The sequence below is a fragment of the Meriones unguiculatus genome, chromosome 18 (genome assembly GCF_030254825.1).
Source record: "Meriones unguiculatus strain TT.TT164.6M chromosome 18, Bangor_MerUng_6.1, whole genome shotgun sequence".
Taxonomy (NCBI): domain Eukaryota; kingdom Metazoa; phylum Chordata; class Mammalia; order Rodentia; family Muridae; genus Meriones; species Meriones unguiculatus.
In genome coordinates, this window is record NC_083365.1 from 39,548,618 (window position 1) to 39,570,880 (window position 22,263).

At 44.2% G+C, this 22,263-nt stretch overlaps 2 protein-coding genes across 4 annotated transcripts in view; one reads left to right on the forward strand and one right to left on the reverse strand.

Annotated features, from left to right (window-relative positions):
- Positions 1-2,436: 2,436 nt before the first annotated feature.
- On the reverse strand, positions 2,437-18,040 carry Commd9 (COMM domain containing 9). Its single transcript, XM_021651911.2, has 6 exons — positions 17,914-18,040; positions 8,840-8,965; positions 6,874-7,013; positions 5,139-5,173; positions 4,097-4,200; positions 2,437-3,149 (listed from the first exon to the last, which is right to left on the reverse strand). Exons 1-6 carry the CDS (start codon positions 18,025-18,027, stop codon positions 3,009-3,011), a joined length of 660 nt encoding a protein of 219 aa, XP_021507586.2. The 5' UTR covers positions 18,028-18,040; the 3' UTR covers positions 2,437-3,008.
- Positions 18,041-21,268: 3,228 nt separating this feature from the next.
- Prr5l (proline rich 5 like) overlaps positions 21,269-22,263 on the forward strand; it is a 168,043-nt gene continuing 167,048 nt past the window's right edge. Inside the window, exon 1 of one of the 3 annotated variants that reach the window (XM_060372213.1) lies at positions 21,269-21,472. The gene's annotated coding sequence lies outside the window, so the exon portion shown is untranslated. Of the gene's footprint in view, positions 21,473-21,495; positions 21,517-22,263 lie in introns of those variants that run through there. The other 2 variants (XM_060372212.1, XM_060372216.1) reach the window with 2 other exon arrangements.

Below are 22,263 nucleotides of genomic sequence, written 5' to 3' on the forward strand. Positions count from 1 at the left end.
TGGGAGACTCCGAAACAGGGATGTGAGGTCTCAGTGGGTCAAAGGAGCTGGAAGGAAAATAGGGGTGACTTCCTATCAACGCTGAATCCCACAGAAGAGCAGCACGGGGCTGTCAGCATGAAGCAGTGGGCTGGAGTCTGAAGTCCATGACCCACCACAGCATGGACTTTTTTTAATGTGAGCCCAGAGGATTCAGGTCTACCATTTTAAGAATAGCCTACTGCCCCTTATTTTGTATCTCTAAAGCCACAGCTTAGTGCAGAGCTCAAGCCTCACTAGAGAAGCTCCTTGGTGCAGCAGACAGTGGCTGGTGAAGAATTCACAAGTGCCCAACATGTAGACAGTGTCTACAGATTCTCAGCCACAAACAGGAAGTCTGTATCACACCCCCACCTCAAGGCTCAGGGACCATAGCAGAAGAGCAGATAGAAAGACTGTAAGAGAGCAGCAGACTGGAGGTGTCTTCTGCACACAACGGGACCCTGTACTGATGAACTAGTCACAGCTGTGGCTGCCTCAACAAGACCTGCACAAGACCAAGACAGTCACTATTCCAAGAGAGAGGATGTTGGGGATTGGGCTGATGCTTGTATTTTAATGCTAATTATTGGCCCTCAAGATCTGGTTACTGCCCTCTCTTTGTTGTGTAAACCTGCCTAAGACATTATTCCTGATTGGTTAATAAAAAAGGCCTGTACCTGGGCAGGGCAGAAGGAGGTAGGTGTGGCTAAGGTTCCCAGGCTCTGTGAACAAGAGAATCATAGGAAGGAGACGCTGGAAGAGTGGAGAGAGTAGGAGGCTATGATGGGTTAGCATGGAAAAGGAACCATGTGTTCTGGGAGGACTCTGAAAGCGTCCAGGAAAGGAGCAATCCAGATGAAGGATAAGCAAGTATTTATGGAATTATGGATGGAAGGTAGCCCAGATCAGAATGGTTAAGGCAGATGGCACTGGATGGGGCCTGGGAGGTGGATGGGGAGGTTATTGAGATAGCGTAGGCAGAATTATCTGCCCAGATGTTATAAGGCAATTATAAAATCTAATAGGTGTCTATGTCTTATTGTGACAGGCTAGATAATACCACTAAAAAATTTTTAGAGCTAATAATAAACAGTATTAGCCTGATACTCTCAAATTTACAACAGAGGGGGGAGGAGATCCCAGTGTCCTATTCCTAGTTGAAAAGATACTGATAATCCATGGCCTCTGGGAGAGGGAGAGTCCATATTAAGGGCGGGGTCCCCATTAAGTCACCCATCCAGCAGGAGATGGCCCCACACCCATGATTAATTTTAAAAAACAAAACCAGGAAGAGGACACAAAGTTGGGAGAGGATAGAGAGGTGGGGGTGGGGCTGGGAGGAGTTAGTGGGAAAGGGGGGTGGTCAATGATCAAGAGGCAGTGTATGAAATTAATAAAAAAATTTTGAGATCAGGTTGTTCAGCATGAGAAGCTTGGAGGGCTTGTCTTGATTTCCCATATCTCAATGGGTGGCCAGAAGTTAAGATTTCTTATCTTTTCTGCAGACTTAGATTTTCCAACCCAAGCCAGTTAAAGAACTCTGTGTCCCTTGTAGAGAACTGTGTCTCAGAGAGCAAGCTAGAGAAATCTGGCCCCGTGTCCTAATGAGGCCATATACCAGCAGGTGACGGCACCTCCATGGGCTGGTTGTCTCATCCATAGAGGGAGGATAACAGCATCCACCTCCACACCAACCCCACTGGGTAGACAATGGAACGGATGCCCAGAGCTTCCCATTGCTGTTCCTATTAATAGTCAAAGCTAGCATTGCTCAGCCTATTAGTTGTCCTCGTGCTAAGTGCTTTCAGGTGTGTTAGACTATTTAATCTTCACAGTCTTATAGGGAAGATATAATTATGTGTCTACTTAATTAGAGAGGAAAGGGAAGGAGGGGTGGGTAGGAATTGATCCTTAGAGGTCAAGCACATGGCCATCTAAGAAGCAGGGCTGTCTTCCCAGGCTTCCTGACTGCCAAACCCATTTTCTTCACCAATGGTGCTACCTCCTCCCTGCCACACACACACACACACGCAAATGAGCATACATATATGCATGCACACACACAGTCACAGTCATACACACACTCTTAACACACCAATTCAAATCAGGCTGGACTGTGCTTCTATGGAGATCATTGAAGGAGAGAAAAAGTTCCAGACATGGGTCTTATGCATGTGAGGCACATGAGAGATGTTCTCACATAGCTAAACTCTTAGGAGTGCCTCTACTGACTGGTAGCCTTGTTATTTTGTTTCATGTCACCGGCAACAGCAGAGAGCTGTGGGGTTCATGTACTTTGTATCACCTCATGCTATGCAGCTGTGAGCTTTGTGGAATTAAGAAGCTGAGGTCATTTACCTGAATGAGAGGTAGTGAGGGCTGAAGATACAGACTTAAGAAGAACCATGACCAAAATCATCAAACTGTTATTTATTTCCAATCTTTCTGCCTTCTCGCCCAGGAGCAGTGGCTAACAGTTTGTTTCAGATTTTTGAACTGGAGCTGGGGCCCAGCAGGGCTGCAAGCTCAGGGCAGGCTCTGAAGGGACCAAGCTGCGGTGCTCCACTTGGCTGGTTTCTGTGACCGAGAGCAGGCACTGCTGGCATCTCTCCAGTTCCCTCCTTGTTTTCCAAGGCTTGAACTGAGCTCATCTGAGCTAATGCTGGAGGTAAGCTCGCTCATGAGGTGGGCGCCATAGTATGGGCCTGCGTTTTCCACAGCAGTGCACACAGGCAGCTGATATAAAGAATATGTTCCCTCACGCTGCTGGTGGCAGCAGTTCGGCGTCACCTGGGGCCTTCTCAGGGATGGCGGCTCCTGCTCATCACCAGGTAAAGAAACAAAAAGAAGAGCAGAGGGCAGCAGCAGCCTTGGCTGCTTCATTCCCTCACTGTGCCTTCTGAGTGGCAGCAGCCTCTCCTCCCACCTCTGCCCATTGTCAGCCCCGGTGCTGACCCCACACCTTTGCAGGTCAGTAGCTGGCTAGCTCATTTATTGGCTACAGCAGAGAGCTGGTCCCGGATGCGGCCCAGCCCATCTAACATGGTGTCCAGCGTTTCTTTGCTCAGCTCCATGGTCACAGCTGAGATGGAGGGTTTGTCTCCACACAGACTAGGATCTTCTTGGATCTGCAAGAAGAATGTGGTCCAGAAAGTCAAGGCTGCCTGACTTGCTTTCTCCCGGAAAGTGAGCCCTACCCAGTTCTATGGGCTCCTAGGAGAAGTGAGTGTAGCAGAGAATCCCAGCCTCCCATCCTTTAGCAGCTGACAGTGAGGGAGATGCGCAACCGGGCCACTCCTGCTGCAGGTGAGTGAAGGCTCATTTACATCTCCGATGCCAGGTCTCAGCACTCAGGTGAGAAAACACTACCTGTTTATACCACATTTTGACAAGCAGGCTCTATGGAGTCATAAAACAACTGGACAATGAATAGCAAAGTTCCAAATATACTTATTTGCTCTTAGAAGAAATGAAATGTTACTTATTGTATTTTGAAAGGGACCTGTTAAAGACACTTCCTTGTCTTCTGTAGATGTTGAATTTCTGGCATCTGGGGAAGTGGCTATAGCATGTACCCTTCTAATTTTAACTCACAAATCCTACCAAATGGGTATGGGCCTTTATCAGGTTCCAGAAAAGAACAATAAGGTGAAGATAATGAGATAGGGCATGTGAATAGGAAAATGAAGTGTTCACCAATCGACTGCCAACAGACACTTGGGCTGGGCTACGTACGGCAGTGATGGCCCAGTTCTGTGGGACAGGAAGCTAGTGAGAAGCTGGCTACTGGGTGGATCTGAAGGGCTAGCTGACCTCTACACGTGTAACCCTGCTGTTAAAGCTGGACACCTTCAGACACAGCACATCATCTAAGAAACACAACATTCTGCACCTGTCCTGAAACTTCGGCTTTTACCTGGCACTGCAGGTATCACCGATAAGCACCACATTTGGGTGCTTATTATTGTTACTATCATTTTTTACCTTGACTGCTGATGTTTTAGATGGCTGGGGTGGGGGAGGCAACTCACTATCATTCCCTCTTTCCTTCTGAGGGGCTCGACACTGGCCATACCTTCATCTGGAGCAGGCAGGTGGGGACAGCCATGCGGCTGATGCTGTCTGAGGAGGTTTTGATGTCCACTCTCCAGTCCAGGTCCATCAGGCGTGGCAGAGAGACTGTGGAGGGGACAGTTTTGATCAGAGGCTATACCACCTGTCTCTCCTGGGCTTTTATCTGATGACAGATGACTGTAAGGAATGTATACATACGATACATCCGGTCTATGGGCCAGTCTCAGAAAGAGACAGGGAGGGCCTCGGACCTACACGTTGTGCCTGACACACTGCTTGCTGCCACTCCCAATGAGTGCATCTCCAGACACTCACACTGCAGATGCTCAGATAGAGGGACAAGTGACACAAAGTAGAGATGCAGCCATGGCCCAAGTCGTAGAGGAAGGGCAACTTCAGCAACAGTGCTAGAAATTTTGTCTTACAGAAGACATGGCCTTGGCTTGAAGGCCCCAGCCTGCCTCCTCATCTAGAAGCCCAGATAGCAGAGCAGCTGGGATGAGCCAGTGCAGACACAGAGCTCCAGCTGTGTGACTTGCTGAAAGTCACACAGTGCAAGGGCAGTCACTCAGCACATATAAAACCTCTTGTAGCAATTTCAATGACTATTCTCTCCTTTTTGCAAATCACACACACACACACATAATCCTCATTGTTTATATTCATTGTACATGGTACTGTGTTGCCTAAGGTCACTGTCATATGCATATCTGTTGAGCACATCCCACCCCATACCCATTTCCTTCTTTCTCCTCCTCCCCTTCCTATTAGCCGGCTTTGTTCCCCTCTTTATTTTTGTCTTCACTGACATATACTTTAGGTAATTCACTTTCTGCTTAGGTATTTCTGTTAGAACCTGCTTCTATCATAACATATAATAATAATAACAGTGATAATAATAAATGAAATTCAAAAGGTACAACACAGAGTGTGATTTGGGACTGGAAGAGCTCTCTTTGATCTGTGGTCAAGTTCTGACTTGGGGGACTCAGGGCTGGCACTGAAAAGCAGGGTCAAGGGGGGGCTGGTGCCTCAGTACTCACTCTGGTTTGCTTGGGCTTCAGTTCTCCAAGTAGATCTGTTTAAGAGGGAAAGATGAAGAAGAAACAATAGGAGAGCAATGAGGGTACACTTTCCGGTTAATGATGGACCCGGGCTTGTGACCTCTTTCCAAGAAAAGGCCTCAGAAACCCCTCCCTTCAAAGGCAGTTTTTTATTGTTTTACAAAGCTCAGTGATGGTAAGGCCCAAACACTGCTGGGAAAACAAACAAACAAACAAACATAAAAGGCATGAAACGAAAGCGACCCTAACAGGATCCTGGCTCAATCTGTGAGACCCATATGATCAAACAAGAGAACTAAGTCCCGCAAGCCACCCTCAGACCTCCTTGTCACGACATGCCCCGCAGCCCTCTAAATAAACACATGTAATAAAAGAAACTTTAAAGATAATTAGAAAGCTTAATGTGTTGCGATCCCCTTGTGCTACTGGTCTCAGAGACAAAACAGAAATGATCAATTCACTCTTTCTCCCCTGTAGACCTACCGTGAGTACCGCATATGTAAAACACACCACACAAGCCTGCCAATGCCAGAGCAAGCAGCATCAGAGTGAGGTGCCAAGCAGTCTGAATAATATGTGGTCACATGTGAGAGTTCTAAATAAGCAACAGAGCCCTTGGTAAGCAGCCATTACCAGTTGCTGCTGTTGGCCCCCCCTCCAGCTGTCAGCTAGACAACAATCACTTTCGACTTAAGATTCATGCGGAAAAGTATCTTCCCAGCTGAGAAGATACAGACAACTCACAAAATAGATTTTAAAAATGACCAATAAACATGGAAAAAAGACATTCAACATCTCTCATGTCAAAAATTAAAAGCTAAAGTGAGCTACCACTTCGCAGCCATAGACATGGGGAAAGCAAAGAAATCTCCATGCTGTGACATCAGGCTTTGAGGGCCATGCCTGCAATCAGAGCAGCAGAAACAACAGGCTCCATATGCAAGGCTAACCTGGGCTACACAGGGAGCCCTAATCTAAAAAAAAGTGTTGCAACAATGCTTCTGGTAGCCAACTTGATATTATTATCAAGGCAAAAGCCACTATGTCCCGGTATGCACATGGCCTTTAAGCCAGTTAGTGAATAACTGCATACATAACAAGATTTCTATCACAAATTGTTTTGGGGACAAACTGCCAATATCTAAAAGGTTAACCTTTAGGGAGTTAAAAAATGATATCAAATTCCTCCATGTACTAGAATATATTTTAACAACTATTAAAAATGACCTTAAGGTCATTTACTGAAGTGTCATCATATTAATACTGTTTGCTGAAAATATGCAAGCTATAAAACAGTAAGGTTTTGTTAAAAACAAAACCAAAAGATCATCTGCTCCACATATATATATGCAAAGAGAAGCACCAGGTTCTCAATTTCAAGCCAGCAGTGGGAAAACACACTTGTAATCTCAGCACCTGGGAGATGGGGGAAGAAGGAACACAAGTGCAGTGTCATCCTTGGCCTCAAATGGAGTTCAAGGCCAGCTACACGAGACCCTTTTGCACATAATAAAAATAAGCACACAAATAAATAGCTTTCCATTAAAGAATGGATGCAACTGACCTCTGGGTGTGGGATTATAAGTGTCTTACTTTCTTTTATCACTTATCTGTATGCATTTTCAATCACAAACTTGTATTATTTCTACAGAAGTAATAAATTATTACTAACAATTACTAAAGTTAGAAGAGAGACTCAAAAGCACACACTCACATGTGCTCCAGGATGATTTTTGTCAGCAGGTTTTTGAGGTTTTGGTGGAAATTTTCTGGAAAGAGAGCCAGAATTGCCTCAGCAGAGGACAGGTCCCGGAATGCCACCAGCCTTGTGAAGTGGTGCAGGGCCTGGAGCAGCTGTAGGAGAGACAGGGCAGCCATGTAGCTGCAGGGTGGAGGCAGCAGGGTATACACAGAGGGGCAGGGGTAGAGCGCTGTACTCACCCATGGGGTGCACTACCAAAGTCACACGAAGTGTGGGGTCCTCTGTAGCAGATGCTGACACCCAGCATGACTTTGCTAGTTCACTGGTTCTTTCAGAAGACAGACACAGCTACCTGACTTAGGAAGCCATCTGCTTGTCAGAAACTTGTTAGCTGTAGGCAAAGGGTTATGTATCTTTTGCCTTCTGTGGAAGAATCTGACCTTCGCTTAACTTTGTGATGCTGTTTCCCTGGTAACCCGAGAGAAGTGGAAGGCCATCTGGGTTCCTAGGCAATCCTGCATTGGGCCAATGCCTCTGGACTAAGAAGACTGTAAAAACACTAGGCCACACTTCCCTGAGTGAGGCTGTACCCTCCTTGCAAGAATTTGAACCTGTGCTTATTGAGCTGTTAGAGGAGATATTGGTTCCCCTGGAGTACAGGCTTTGAACTAGGAAGGAAGGCATCTCACGTCCTTACCTTTAAGCTGTCACCAGGAAGATCAAAGAAAAATAGTTCTTGGTCTACCTAGTGGCGTGACTCCCTCTGTGAAAGAGGAGTCTTAGACCCTGCCTTGCTATGTTTTCCTATCTTATATCCTTATAGGCCCTGGACATCAAACCCAAGGTTTCTGCACAGCAGGCCAGAACTCTGCCTTTGAGCTATAGCATAGTATGTCCTTATGGATCTGCAGCAAAACATAGCTGAGTATTCACATAAGAACGTAATGATGCTTAGTTGAACCCAAGAAAGCTCTGGAGGTGAGCAGAGGAGGAGCTTCTCTGCTTTGCAGGTTTATCTGATACCATGGAGGCTGTCTGACTATAAATGAACACAGCCTAAAGCAAAGGGAAGAGAAGCTTGCAGCAGCTTGAGTTAATGCCACAGCAGTGACCACTTTATCAACATGTTTTGGAATGGGCTTGTCTCGGTTCTCTGTTTAATTTTTCCCATTCCTTCCTGTTTTCCTAGAATCACCCAGCTGTACCCAAGTTCTTGCTTCAGCATTTATTTTAAGGGTATCCTTAAACTAAGTCTACAATCTTACTTCTGCCTTTTGCTTTCCTATAGTTGATTTCCATGAATAAAGCTCTAGAATAAAGAAAACATAATGGCAATAACAGTGCCAACTGAATGAAGCTAGGTCAAGCACATCTGCCCTGGATGAACAATACTGTCACTGATGTGTAATTTAGCATGAATCACCCTGGCTTCCTCTTAGCTGCCTGAAGAAAATCATATAAGCTGAGCAGAAGACATCACATGAGCGGGAGGGAAGAGATGGAGTGTGGGGAACACAGCATCCCTGAGGGAGCCTGATTGAACCCAGCAGTAGGTACTCTTTAATGCCACTCAGGCCACCGTGCCTGAGCTCAAAGACATCCCTGTAAGGTTGCCTGAAGCTGCCCAGCTGACACTTCATCAGCACCCACAAGTCACACTCTGGGCACAAAACTCAGAAAGGGTCGTGGTTTTTGTTTTGTTTTGTTTTTTAATACACGGCCTAGGTAATAAGTCTAGGTAATAAAAGTGGCCTGGAACTCTGGTTATTTATCAGAGTTATGTGTCACAACGAAAGGCTCAAAGATGAAACCCTTAGAGTTCATTACTGTTTTAAAAAATCAGTCTGAAGTTGTCTACACTGTCAACAGATGTGTCAATGAGAAAAGGTCTTTGGACCCGAAGCTGACTGGGAAGTCAAGAGAGAGGTCAGCAAGTGATAAGGACCAATGGGTGAAGGTCACATCTCACCACACTTACTTGCTCTGCCTCCTCCTGGGTTACAGACAAGCTGGAACATGTCAGGTCCAAGAGTTTCTTCGAGTCAAGGGCTGAACTGGAAAAGCTTTCTTGGCACAGTTGTCTGACGACATCTTTTGAGGAGGCCTAGGAGTTAATGTACAGATGGAAAACACAAAGTTACAGTCTGCAGACATTTGTGTTGGTTGTTTGATGATGCTTTTGAGAGATTCTTAACAATGAAGGATCATGGGGCGTTTCTGTTTCTGGGAAGATGGATGTGCCTTTCCCTATTCACCCTGCTGAAAACAACTAATATCTCTAGGCACTTAGGGAAAACAAACTCAACCATGGATGGAGGCAGGGGGTGGGGGATGGGGGCCAGACCTGCTAGGATGAGGCCCAGGGAACAACACAGTGATGAGGTTCTTAGTTTCCCTTTGTCTTATTGATCCCAGACCTTGCCCTAGAGAGGCAACCTCCTAAGACAGAAAACTTAAAAACAAACAAACAAACAAACAAACAAACAAACTACTTCAGCCAACAACAGCTATCCCATAAAGAACTGTGAACACACATCACCGGGGCCAGCAATGGCTGAGAGGAAGCCTCACTGTGAGCACCAAGCCCTGTGATGTTCCAGCAAGGAATCCCAGCATCTCTGCTAGGGTAGTATCCAGGAAAGACCACTGGGAAGCTAGGGATCTTCATTCCCATCACTTGTAACAAGGCACACTGCTCTGAGGGGCAGATGAAAGACAGCCCACTATATGAAACTACACAGCCTGAACAGAGGAAAAACAGACTGAAGTTAGTCAACAAGGCCTCGGGGGCCTGCAGGGCTCCACCAAAGATCTAACAAGGGTAGGTAGCACTGAAGTCATGTGGAGAGAAAGTTTAATCCAGCAACATGTCTGCTCTGGCAAGGGATCACATCCAAAGACCTTCTAGGTCTATGTGATCCAGCTGGAATGCAGACACACTCTGGATTACAGTATGGTCTGGCTGGAATATAGACACCCTCTTAGTACACACCTTTCACCCCAAACAATGAAAGTAAAGTTAGTTTCTAGAAGGAAGCAGCCATGTTTGAAAGTGATGTCTATTTAAGGAACAAACAAAGTGAAGAATCAGAGAAAGATTTGACAGAATGAGTCAGAGATAGGATACACCCAACTCGCCTGAGAAAAGGACAGGAAAGAGACGCTACTTGACTGGGACAGTTTTACAGAGACAGGTTGCAGAGAGAACAAGCCAGACACAGGTGAAGACAGAATGAGCCTGAGAATGAGAAGGAGCCAGAAGAGTAAAACATATTGACAGAATTAGTTTGAGGAGAGGCAGAGAAATTCAGTCAGAATCCAAAAGAAGCCAGTTTGAAACAGTCAGCTTGGAGAAGCTTTTAGGCAAGAAGAGCTGAGCTAAACCAACCAGTGAGAAGTTAGAAAGAGCTAGAAAGGCTTGGAAACAGCTTGCATCTCATCCTCACATCTGAGGAAATAAAAACATTTACAGTAAATGGAGGCAATAGAAGGGAAAATGGTAGATAGATAGGTAGATAGACAGACAGATGATAGGTAGGTAGGTAGATAGATAATAAATAGATGATAGATAGATGGATAGATATATAATGTTTTAGGAAGTAATAGAACATATTATTAAACTTTCCAAGTTTAACCAGACTTAATGGCAAATGTCTCAAGAACCCAAGTAAAGCCTAAAGAACATAATTTTTAAAACCTCACACCAAGACATAGAAATTAAATTTTTTAAAAAAGTGTAAGTCGTGTGAGAAACACTCAGAATGACAACGGCTTTCATGTCAGAACTCAAGAGAGGCAAGAAAGCATATGTCTCAGATACAGAATGAACTAGAACCCTCAGCTAGTAAAATCTTCATCAGGAATGAAAGAAAACCAAGGTAATCTGTCAGAAGATCTGTTACAAAGAACGACTGTCATGTTTTTCAACAGAAGAGGAACAACAGAAGTGTGGGGATCCACTGTGGCCTGACTGAAACTATCTTGGGTCCTCACTGCCATCCTGGCCCCCAGCAACACTGGCCTCTTTTCTCTGCAGCTTCCTGGCATCCTAGGGACACACGGAACTGTTATGTGAGCTTTACAAGCCGATCCTGGTACCATCAGCGTCAACAATATACCTGACACTAGGCTGTCACCTTCTGACTTTGTCAATCAGTGCTTTTATAGATTTTCCTGGAACACAAAAACAGAAAAGAACAAGCAAAGATGTAAAGACTACATTTCCTAAATTACATCTGAAGGCTAAAGCAAAAATAATAATAACTGTTTGGTGGAGCTTTAAGTGTGATAAAGAAGAAAGATTTAAAACAAATGTGTTATAACTAGACTTCATCCTAACTGATAAAATGATGACACCAACAGACTGTGATAAAATATATATACACAAAGTACGATTAGAAACGCTCTATTAAAAAGATAATATACATGTGTGTGCATGCATGTGTGCATGTGTGTACATGTATGATGTATGTGTGTAGATGTGTGTGCATGAGTGTGCAGGTGTGTGTATATGAGTGTGTGTATACCAGGTGAGGATGTCCAGTGTCCTGCTTCATCACTCTCCTTATTCCCTTGAGTCAAGGTCTCTCACTGAAGCTGGAAGTGGGCCAGCAGCCAGCAAACCTCAGAGATCCCCCTGTCCCTGAGCACTACAAGTGCCTGGATTACAGGCAGCTGTGTGGCCATATAAATCTTTGTAAGTGAGTGCTGGGAATTCAAACTCTGGTTCTCATGCTTGCACAGCAAGCACTCTTACACATTTAGCCTTCTTTCTAGCCCCCCAAATAGAATTATTTTTAAAATGTTCAAGTAACCAGTGGGGAAGCAGAGAAATGTAAAAAAGAAAAATAAAATTAAAAAATGAGCAGAAAAACAAAAAAAGAGCAGATTTAAGTCCTAGCACGGCACTATTTATATGAACTCTATGTGACCTAAAAATTCTAATTAACATAAAAAATTGGCAAGAGTGGATGAAAAATATTAAATGCTATATACAAGGAGATAGTATATGGGTAGTAAAAAAAGTAGATGGATGAATAACGAATGCCATGCAAACACTAATCAAAGGAACACAAGAATGGCCACATTGATGTTAGATAAACCATACTTTGCAAAAAGAAAACTATCAGGACAACATTATAAAATGCTGCAAGGTTCTGTCTACCAAGAAGACATCCAGGCATCCAGAATGTGTATTCACACAGCACAAGGACTGCAAACTGTGAATTGGAAACTGACAAAAATCTAAGGAGAAACAGGTGACTTCCCAAATGCAGCGGGCACAGCAACACCTCTCCTTCAGCAACTGACAGAACCAGCCAGATATGGAAACAGGAAACGAAAGAACTCAGCAACACCATTCATCACTCTAATTGACATCCATGTCACACTTCCCCAGTAAGAAGACAGGGGAAGTAAGTGAAACAAAGAGCTGGCAAAAGTGACGAGCCAGATATTCAAAGGATAAAGAAAAACCTACACACAAACCTGATGGCTTCCACAAAAAATGGACCAATTACTCAAAAACACCATCACAGTGCCCTCATACGGAAAAGATACGTGACAGCTGTCACTGTTCAGGAAATTGCATCTACAACGTTAACTCAAAAAAAAAAAAGAAAAGAAAAAGAAAGAAAACTCTAAAACATAACATTTTTACTGAAGAATTCTAACAAACATTTCAAGATTAAAAATATCAAGTCTATAAATCTCTTTTAGAAAACAGAGGAGAAAATAACAGTTTTCCATGAATTTTATGAGCAAATTACCTTAATATCTAAACCAGACAGTCTGGATAGTTACAGATCAGTATCCTTTCATAGAAACTGACATAGAAATGCTTAGCAAAATGTTAGCATATAAAAATGTGAAATTTATAAAGTATAGATAATACACGATGGCCAGATGGGATTTATTACTGGGATATGAATCTGGTTAAATATTTGAAAATCTATATAATTCACAATTTTAACAGATTTGATGTGGGCAGACAATCTCAAGAAAAAAAATGTTTGATGAAATTAAACATGAGGTTTTTTTTTTTACCCAAACAAACAAGCAAACAAACAAACTCTCTCAACTAGTTTGGTCTGGCAGGTAAAGAGGGCATGTGCTGCAAAGCCTGAGGACCGGAGTTTGATTCCTGCAACCTACATGGTGGAAGGAAGAGAACCAAGTCCTGCAAGTTGTTTTCTGACTCTATACCTGCATCATGGCACATGCGAATACCACTCTCTCTCTCTCTCTCTCTCTCTCTCTCTCTCACACACACACACACACACACACACACACACTCAAATAAATTTAAAATAAAATAAATTAAAAATTGAAATTCTTAGAAAAATCTACCTGGCATCATGGCAGGCCAGTGTAGACACTCAAAACCTAGGGGAGCGCATTCCATGAAACTGCAGCCTCATAATCCCGCTTGGCCAATCAGCACAGGAGAATTGAGGGCTAATAGTTAACAGCTCATGCTATGTCCAGCATAGCTCTGTACTCACAAGGATGGAAGAAAAGAACTAACACAGACATGTATACAGAAAGTGTGGGATGGAGTAGGCTGTACTCACTCTGATGGAGCGGCACCAACCACCATGCAAAACCCCGGACCCAAACCTGTTCATTACGTACGGCAGGAGAGGGGGGCAGCTAGTCTCCACACACGCTCTTGGAGGAAGAAGCTGCAGTGGATGCTTTCTGAACACTCTGTCAACATTTGCACACAGATCAAAGGAAGGCTTTGACAATTCCCTGAGCCTGACATGGTGGCCAATTCCCATGGGTCTGATGCACCGGAGTCCGTGTCAATACTACACACTCACTCAGGACTTCATCTGTTCCTTACATGTTCACCCAGGGCTTCTGTGATCCCCACAAATGTACTAGTTGCAAGACAATGTCTTGTCTTCAGACTCACCACTCTTCTGAGCAAATCCCTGAGAGTTCCAGAAATAAGGAAAGACAAAGGACATAAGGCTATGCAGACTACACAGGAAGAATTAAAAGTCTCTGCTGATAAAGATGATTTTCTACATGGAAAGTTCCAAGGAATGTACACACATACACATACACACACACACACACACACACACACACCCCAAAAACAAACAAACAAAATAAAAAGCCCCAAACCAAAACCTAGTATAAGTAATTCAACACATTTGGAGTTACAAAATCAACACCCAAAATCCAGCTTTATTTCTACACAGAGATATCCCTTGACTTAGCACAGGATGACATCCATCCTGTCTTTAAAATACCCTAACTAGGGGGCTGGAGAGATGGCTCAGCAGGTAAGAGCACTGACTGCTCTTTCAGAGGATCCAGCTTCAATTCCCAGCTCTCACATGGCAGTTCACAACTGTCTGTAACTCCAAGATCTGACACCCTCACACAGACATACATGCAGGCAAAACACCAATGCACATAAAATAAAAATAAATAATTATTTCTAAAAATACCCTAATTAGAAAATACATATAATACACCTAAACTATGAATCTCATGGTTTGGTGACATGGTTTGGTCACAGTACACTGGATAGAGCGAGCTGTTTATACTAAATGCCGCCAGGATCACTGGATGCCAAGGAACTGCCATCTGGCATTTCCAGCATCTCCCACAGATGCTGAAAGCTAGGAGATGATTCAAAGTATTGTTTTGATGCAATGCTATAATTTTCACATTGTTGTAAAACAATTAAGAGTTGAACCATCTTAATTTGGGTGCTATCTGTCCAAGTAATGGACATGTAGACATAATTTTAAAAGTGTCACTTGCAGTTGGTCAAACAATGAATTCTAGGACTTCTGTGCTATGACTACACACTGCAGACAGAAGGGCTCAGAGAAGATAAGATGAATATGGAGACACATCAAGTTTATGTACTGGGAGATTCAATATCCTAAAGAGGGCAATTTCCTGCTAATTGCTACTTATGTTCAATACAATCCCTAGCAAAATCTAAGCAAGTTTGTTTTACATGTAGCCAACAACATTTAAAAATGTATACTTAAAGGCAAAGGAGTTAGAATAGCTAAAGCAATGTGCGTGAGCATGTGTGTGTGTGTGTGTGTGTGTGTGTGTGTGAATGTGTTGGGAGATAAGTGTGCATATGTGTGTGCATGTATGTGGAGGCAGAAGACTGTCTCACTGTGGGTCCTCAGGCACCATCTACCTTGCTTCTTCAAACAAGTGCTACCACTGGTCCAAACCAGCCAAATAGCCAAGGCTGCCCAGCCTGCCCCAGGAATCCAGCTGCCTCTGCCTCCCTGTATTAGGATAACAAGTGCACACCATCACATTGGCTTTTTCACATGGGATCCAGGTATCATACCCACAGCTTCATGCTTAACATGTGCCTGCATAACACGTGATTTACTGACTGAGCTATGTCCCCAGCCAAAGATTTTGAGAAAAAAAAAAAAAAAAGAATAAAATAGGAAGAATTGGTCTGACGTCAAGATGTATTATATAATTAGGGCAATCAAGCCTGTGTATACACAGAAGGATAAACACAGAAATCAAGGCAACAGAGAACCCCTAAACAAACACATGCAAATATGGCCAAGGGATTCTTGAATTACAAAAGCAATTCAGTGGAAGAAAATTTGCTTTTCAACAAACAGTTAAAAACTGCACTAAAACAGTTTGACATTAAAAAAGCACACTCAAATTAAGTAGCATACACTTCATACAAAATAAGCTCAGTATGGACCGCAGAGTCAAATAGGAAAGACAGACAGCTTCCAGGATCAAACACTTGCTACACAGGCCTGATGACCCAAGTTTGGATCCCCAGAACACACACGAAACCCAAATAAGGGCCCATGCCTGCAATGCTAGGGCTCCTGTCTGAAATTGATAGGCAGAAGGGGCATTCCCAGCTCGTGGGCAGTGAGCCTGGTGTACGCTGCAACAGATAATGAGAAAAATCTCCAACAAGACTGAAGGCAAGAACTGACGCCCAAGCTTGTCTTCTGACCACCACATGTACACACCTAAAACCTCCCCCCGCCACACACGCACACAAACCCCACACACAGATCCAAAACACATTTACCAGAATGATTCAGATAGGATATCCTGACAACCCCAGATGTTGATGTGTGAAGTAGTGCAGGCACTCGGGAAGTTGGGAGATATCTTCAAATCATGCAGCTTCTGGATGACCTGGCAACTTTATTTGTAATTGCAAGTACTGAAAATACTCTATATATCTTTCAACCGACCAATGAGCAAAGAAAAATACATTACAGAATACTCCTAAGCAATAAAAAGGAAGCAAATGTTGTACATGTGATTTGTATGATTCTCTAGAGTGGTGGTTTCTTAACCTTCCTAATGCTGCGAACCTTTAGCACAGTTTCTCATGTTGTGGTGACCCCCAACCACAAAATTATTTTGTTGCTACTTCATAAGTGTAATTTTGCTACTGTTGATAATCATAACGTAACTATCTGATATGCAGGATAACTGATAAGAGAACTCCAAAGGGGTTGCAACCCACAGGTTGAGAACTACTGCCCTAGAGAATTAGGCTGAGTGAGGAAAGCCAATCCACAAACATCACTACCGTAGGGTTTACAAAAGTTCTTGAAATGAAAAAGAATAACCGAAGAATGCCAAAGAGTAAAGAAGGCTGGAGGTCTACTGCAGGTGAGCACGGCTATAAGACATCAACCCAGAGGTCTTACACTGACAGAGATACCTTGCAGTTTGACTGTATCAATGTAAATACCTCAACTGTGATATTATTCTGAAGATTTTCAGGAAGTCACCATTAGGGCACACTTGACAGAAGGTAAAGAGCATCTCTCTGAATTATTTCTTACAACTACGTGAGGCATTCCAGTTAGCTTTTAAATAAAGCTTATTCAAAAAGCAGAGCAATGAAAACGAACGAGCTATTGCTGAAGTGTTCTGTTTTTGTGAAGTTCAAATATGAGCAATATTAAACTGAGCGTGTCTGAAGCAATGCACTGCTGGAAAGGCGAGTGGAAGAAGTAGTCAAGGAGCCACGAGGGTACTGCTTGTGCTTCAGTTTGCGATCTGTTGTTGGCTACATGAGTGTGTAGTCATCAAGTGAAGGCACTCATGATTTCCGCATTTTCAGTATCTGTGCTATATGAATATATATATAGATATACATATGTATATATGTATATAGATATACATATATAGGTATATATATGTATACACACACATATATTTAAGTTTATCTAGGGAAACAGAATGTCCCAAGACAAGCAGGCATGGAGAAGCAATGATTCAAATCAGCCACAACGAAGAAGAAAAGGCTGGGAACAAGAATTCTAGGCTTCTAGTCACAGCTCTGTTACACGAATGCACCTAATACAGCTATCTCTTCAGCAAATGCTGGGTGCCATCAGTTCTTCTACTTGTTGGGATACATTTGTGAACAACAAAGTCAAAGCATTCTGGAGTGGACCAAGCAAATGCATAATAAAGAGAGGGCATTAACTGTGTGGCTGACAATGACTGTCACGGGTATCATTTCTGATCTTCAACTGGAGAAGAGAGAAGAAAAGAAAACAAAAGGAAATAGAAGTCATGTTGCTCAGAAGAGACTACAAACAGACCCAGGATGTCAGCTAGTGATAAGTTCTAAGAGGGAAAGCAAAGTCACGCTTCTACAGAATAACTCAAACTTCACGACGACCCCATGTGAGGAGAGGAAGGAGATTTCTCTGATAGAGCGTGCAGAGAGAACAGGATGAAATGGGGAACTGGTGTTTGTCACCCCAATGCTCCAATCCGGAAAACCACTCGTAGTTAATAATTCTTGGGTGCATTTACATCGATTATCTGATTTTTTTACTTTCTCCTTAATGTCACGGAGAGTTTAATTTCTGTTGCTCCTGATTAAAAGCTCAGAACGGCTGAGCGATTTTCTCACGGTCACACAGACAAGTACTGGCGCAGGGGACAGTGCTCCAAGCCAGGGCCTGTTAATTCCCGACTCTTGCTTTGCACAAAGTCCCAGAAACTAAGACAGTCGCCGCACGCGTCCCCACCCCGGCAAGATACCTTCAGCAGGCTCTGGAGCGCAGCGAAATGCTCCGTTGTCAAGGCCGCCATCTTTCTGGAGTCACGTGACAACGGGAGCAAGCGGGGCACGCCACATGACCCCTCCCGGGACATGCCGGGAGTTGTAGTTCTTCACTGTGGTAGTCGGGAAATGGAGTGTTTCAGGATTTGCAGAGGATGGGAAGTCTCACTCCTGCATGGCTAAACTCAAAGACCAGAGGGCCGAGATGCTGGGAGAACTCAGATATAGGATGGTTTCCAGGGAGCAACTGGTTGAACTTCCCAGGTCAGGGAAACTGGTTTTGCCTTTGCCTTTTTGTCAGGGAGTGATTATTATTATCATTTGCTCCTGTTTAAAAGCTCAGAAAGGCTGAGCGATTTTCTCATGGTCACACAGACAAGTACTGGCGCGTGGGGCAGTCATCCAAGCCAGGGCCTGTTTATTCCCAAGTCTTGCTTTGCACAAAGTCCCAGAGACCAAGACAGCCGCCGCACGCGTCCCCACCCAGGCAAGATACCTTCAGCAGGCTGCCTGATTTGGGGAATACACTTGCAGGCTTGGCAGGCACCGTAGCAACTTAGATGCCCAGAAGTGATCGGCCTACTCGCCATCTGGAGCTATGGAGCTGTGCCTATTTGAATTCTTGGAATTCACACACACACATGCACGCTCGCACTCCAGCAGTACACCTGAGAAAACACTCTGCTCTTAGGCATTTAGTTTCTTCTCTGTTTGTGGAGAGGTAGGGGCTTGGCATTACGATTAGCCTTACCCAGACAGTGAAGCTAAATCACTTAGGGTTCTTAGTAACTTTCCCGTGGTCCCAGGAGAGATCTGGTTTGAAGAGCAGGTGATTAGAAAAGGGGTTAGAAAGGAAGAAGGTCTATGCAAGTATTTCCTGTCTCATCGCCACTCATCGCAGGCATGCGCTCCTCTGTCTGCACTCTTTCCCTTGAGTCTCACCCGGAGATTCGGTGTGGAGGCTCATGCAACAAGGAACAGAGGCCTGCCAACACCTCCTTCCTCAGAATCAGAACCTCCAGCCTTCAGAGAGTCTGAAAGTGGCAGCAGTTGAGTCAATGGCTTAACAGCAACCTTCTTACGGGTTGACTCTGATATCTGTCTCATAGGTTCAGGCTTTGCTCACCTGGTCTCTAGCTTCTGGGACTGTCTTAAATGCCGTGGAGCCTTTAGGAATTGGAACCTGGCTAGCAAAGGTCCCTAGTGGCAGGCCTACTAGGATTATGCCGTTTCTGGTTCTGGCCTGTTAATGTGGGAGTCTTGTCTGTACATTATTGCCACCCTACTCCGTCATGTTGGACTACAACTTCTGAAACCATGAGCCAAAATGAACCTTCCTCCTCTAAGTCGTTTCTGTCTAGTGTCATGCCATAGTGACACAACAGTAACCAACACCCTTGCGAAGTCTGAGGCAGAGCCACTCGACAGAACTATTCCAGGATCGCTGGCCTGGAAATTTTGTATGAGACTTTGAGTGCTGCCTTTCCACTTTGTGATTCAAAATGGCTGCAGGCTGTGAGCTCCCAGCATGAGGTACTAACCACTGTTTGATAGCTACTAGGGAAGACTCAAATCCCGGTGGGCAAAGATGCCAGCCAAAGCAGCCACCAGCCCTGGCATGCACGCAGCCCTCTTTGCTGGGTACCGTATCTGCTTCACCTGCAAGACGGGGAGTGACTCCACCTTCAAGAACAGACTTCTGGAACTAAGAAAGAAACAGAAATCTGTGAAAAGGGGAGCCGGGCTTTCCAAGCTACCAGACTTTAAAGTTGCTGGTTCTTCCTTGAATAAGCACAGCTAGGTGAGGAGTTACCAGTGAAAGGTGGATGTGCGAACGGTGTAGACCACCTGATGAATGCAGTGGTGTGGGGGCAGCTTCAGCAGCTGCTGCAAATGTGACGGCAGACTCCTCCACGACCACTGCTAACCAGACTTCCAACCATCAGTCAGAGAACTGTAAGTGCTCAGAGCTTGGCTGGAGATGATGTGGGCTGTGCCAGATATATCAACATGATAAAATGTCAATTAAGATGCTTCCAAAAATTCTAAACTTGGAAGCTGAGTAGCTGTGTGGGAATAAGGGCAGACATGCTTGTTACAGACTGTCCAACATTGAAATCTGCCACACTTAAAGTTTACTTTGAGTAGATTCATGTGTCTGCTTTATTTATTTATTTCCAGTGGAAAAGTGCATCTCGGAAGAGCTTTTTATTCATAGATACACCTAAGTTATCAAGCTATCATGGGTTTGAATTCTTTTTTAGGGCATGCAATCAAAATGTAAAACGGTAGAATGAGTCTCTCCAAACTTCATCTCTGTTGCCGTGGCAGTTAACCTGACTGAAGACAATGTGGAGGGGAGGGTTTGGCTTACAGTTCCAGGGTATTGGTCCATCACTGAGGCAGGAGCCTGAGACTGTGGTCACACCACACCCTGCCAGGAGCAGGGAGAAAAGCAAATGTGCCCATTGCTGCCTGCTAGCTGCTTATGCTCAGCTAGCCTTCTTCACTCTTACTCACTTCAGTGCCCAGCCCAGGAACTGGTGCTGCCCACACGCAGAGTGGGTCCTCTGATCTCAGTTAAGAACCAACACAACCTCCCAGAGACATATGCACAGACTAACCCAACCTAGGTAAGTCCTCCAGCGAAACTCCCGTCTCAGATGGCTTTAGGGTGCAGCACGCTGACACCTGAAAACCAACTAGCACAATTACTTCAGTTTAAAAACTCCCACTGGTTCATTTCAAAAGGTTTAGGGGCACAGGAAGTGTAGAAGTTATCCACAGAATACTGTAAGTCAGAAAGTTGAATAGGAGCTTGTTGGTGTTTGTGAAAACTAAGCATTGAAGGTCATAAAAAAATTACTACCGGGTTTTTTTGTTTTGTTTTGTTCTGTTTTTGTTTTCTGACTCTAATATCTTGGGCCTCTAAAGCCTGTAAAGGAAGGGGAGAGGAACACTGGGGATTTAGCATGTACTGAAAATGACCCATAAGTGGGAGATCACTCTAAGGACAATGACCCCTGCTTCCCACTATAGAACCTATTAACTGATGGTGTATGTGTCTTGTTCATGCCCTAAATGGCGTGGTTGCTAAGATTAGTTAAGTTCAGGGCACATCAAACCAAGAACGACACCATGGCCTCATTTCTCATCCGCTGTCCCCAGGAGTGACAGAGAAGCAGCTGCTAACACAGCAGCATTGTCCCTGTGTTTGTACACAAGCCCCCTTTGTTTCTGTCACACACAGAGCAGTGGCTGGGACAATAGCCTGGAATAACACTGTATCCTCCTCTCTCCAATGTTACACTTGTTTATCAGTTCTGGGATTGGCAAACAATGATTTCCTGCTGGCAGGGGGCAGCTTTTCTTGTTCTGTTTACTTCTCCATCAGTCTTCGGGGTCGGTGAGTGGTGAGTGAGGCCCCGAGCGATCTGGACTGGCCAGATGTCACCACCTGAAGAGGCTGGAAGGACAGGACACTGTACCTCTCCTGTGCATGGTACAGGAACCACCCTGCAAGAAAGAACGAAATAGGTAATCTGGGAAGCAGTGAAGAGCTTAGGGTGGAGACATGACAGGTAATGGCTGAGGGTGCTGCCCAAAAAGGATGGGACTTGGGGTTCAAGACATCCTATTTCCTTAGATAAGATAGTAAGAATTCACCTCTTACTCACACACAGGGAAAAGCAACTGTGGTCAAGTACGGCAACCCCCCAACAGAGAAGCAGAACTGGCTTGCTATGTCTATGGGTTTTACATCTGTGAATGTAATCAGTGTTGGATAAAAAATATCATTTAAATTTCATCTATCTTGATCTTGCACAGACATATTTCCTTGTTCTTATTTTCTGAACAACACAGAATAATAAATAGTTACAGAATTTGTATGTTGTAAAAGACAGCAGTGGTAATCCAGTGACGACTGAAAGTATATGGGAAGGTGTGCACGGTTTATTGGGAAAGGCTGTATCATTTTAAAAATAAGGGCATTGTGCGTTCTCAGATTCTGCTCTCCCCAGGGGTCCCGAATCCAATCCTCTGCTGATGATAAGGAATAGGAATAGCTATGCCTTTAAAAACCATTTTAAAGGATTTAATCATTTTATTTTATGGGTAAGGGCGTTTTGCCCTGTTGTATGGCATGTTCTGCCCAATGGCAACATTTTCTCCAAATTGAAACCCGAGCCTCATGTGGAAAACAAGAAGTCTCTGTAGCTGGAAAGAATGGAACCTGGGAAATTTCCAGAGGTCCCCTACCAGCAGTATATTAGGGAGGGAACCACGGATGCCTCTGGGACCTCTGAGCGACCAAAGTCTTCAGAAAC

Coding starts and splice junctions, on each gene's coding strand:
- Commd9 (XM_021651911.2), bottom strand. CDS start 18,027: ATGTCCCGGGAGGGGTCATGTGGCGTGCCCCGCTTGCTCCCGTTGTCA. Junction 8,966..17,913: donor CGCTCCAGAGCCTGCTGAAG/GTATCTTGCCGG, acceptor ATTAACTCCTAG/GCCTCCTCAAAAGATGTCGT. Junction 7,014..8,839: donor CCCAGGAGGAGGCAGAGCAA/GTAAGTGTGGTG, acceptor TCTCTCCTACAG/CTGCTCCAGGCCCTGCACCA.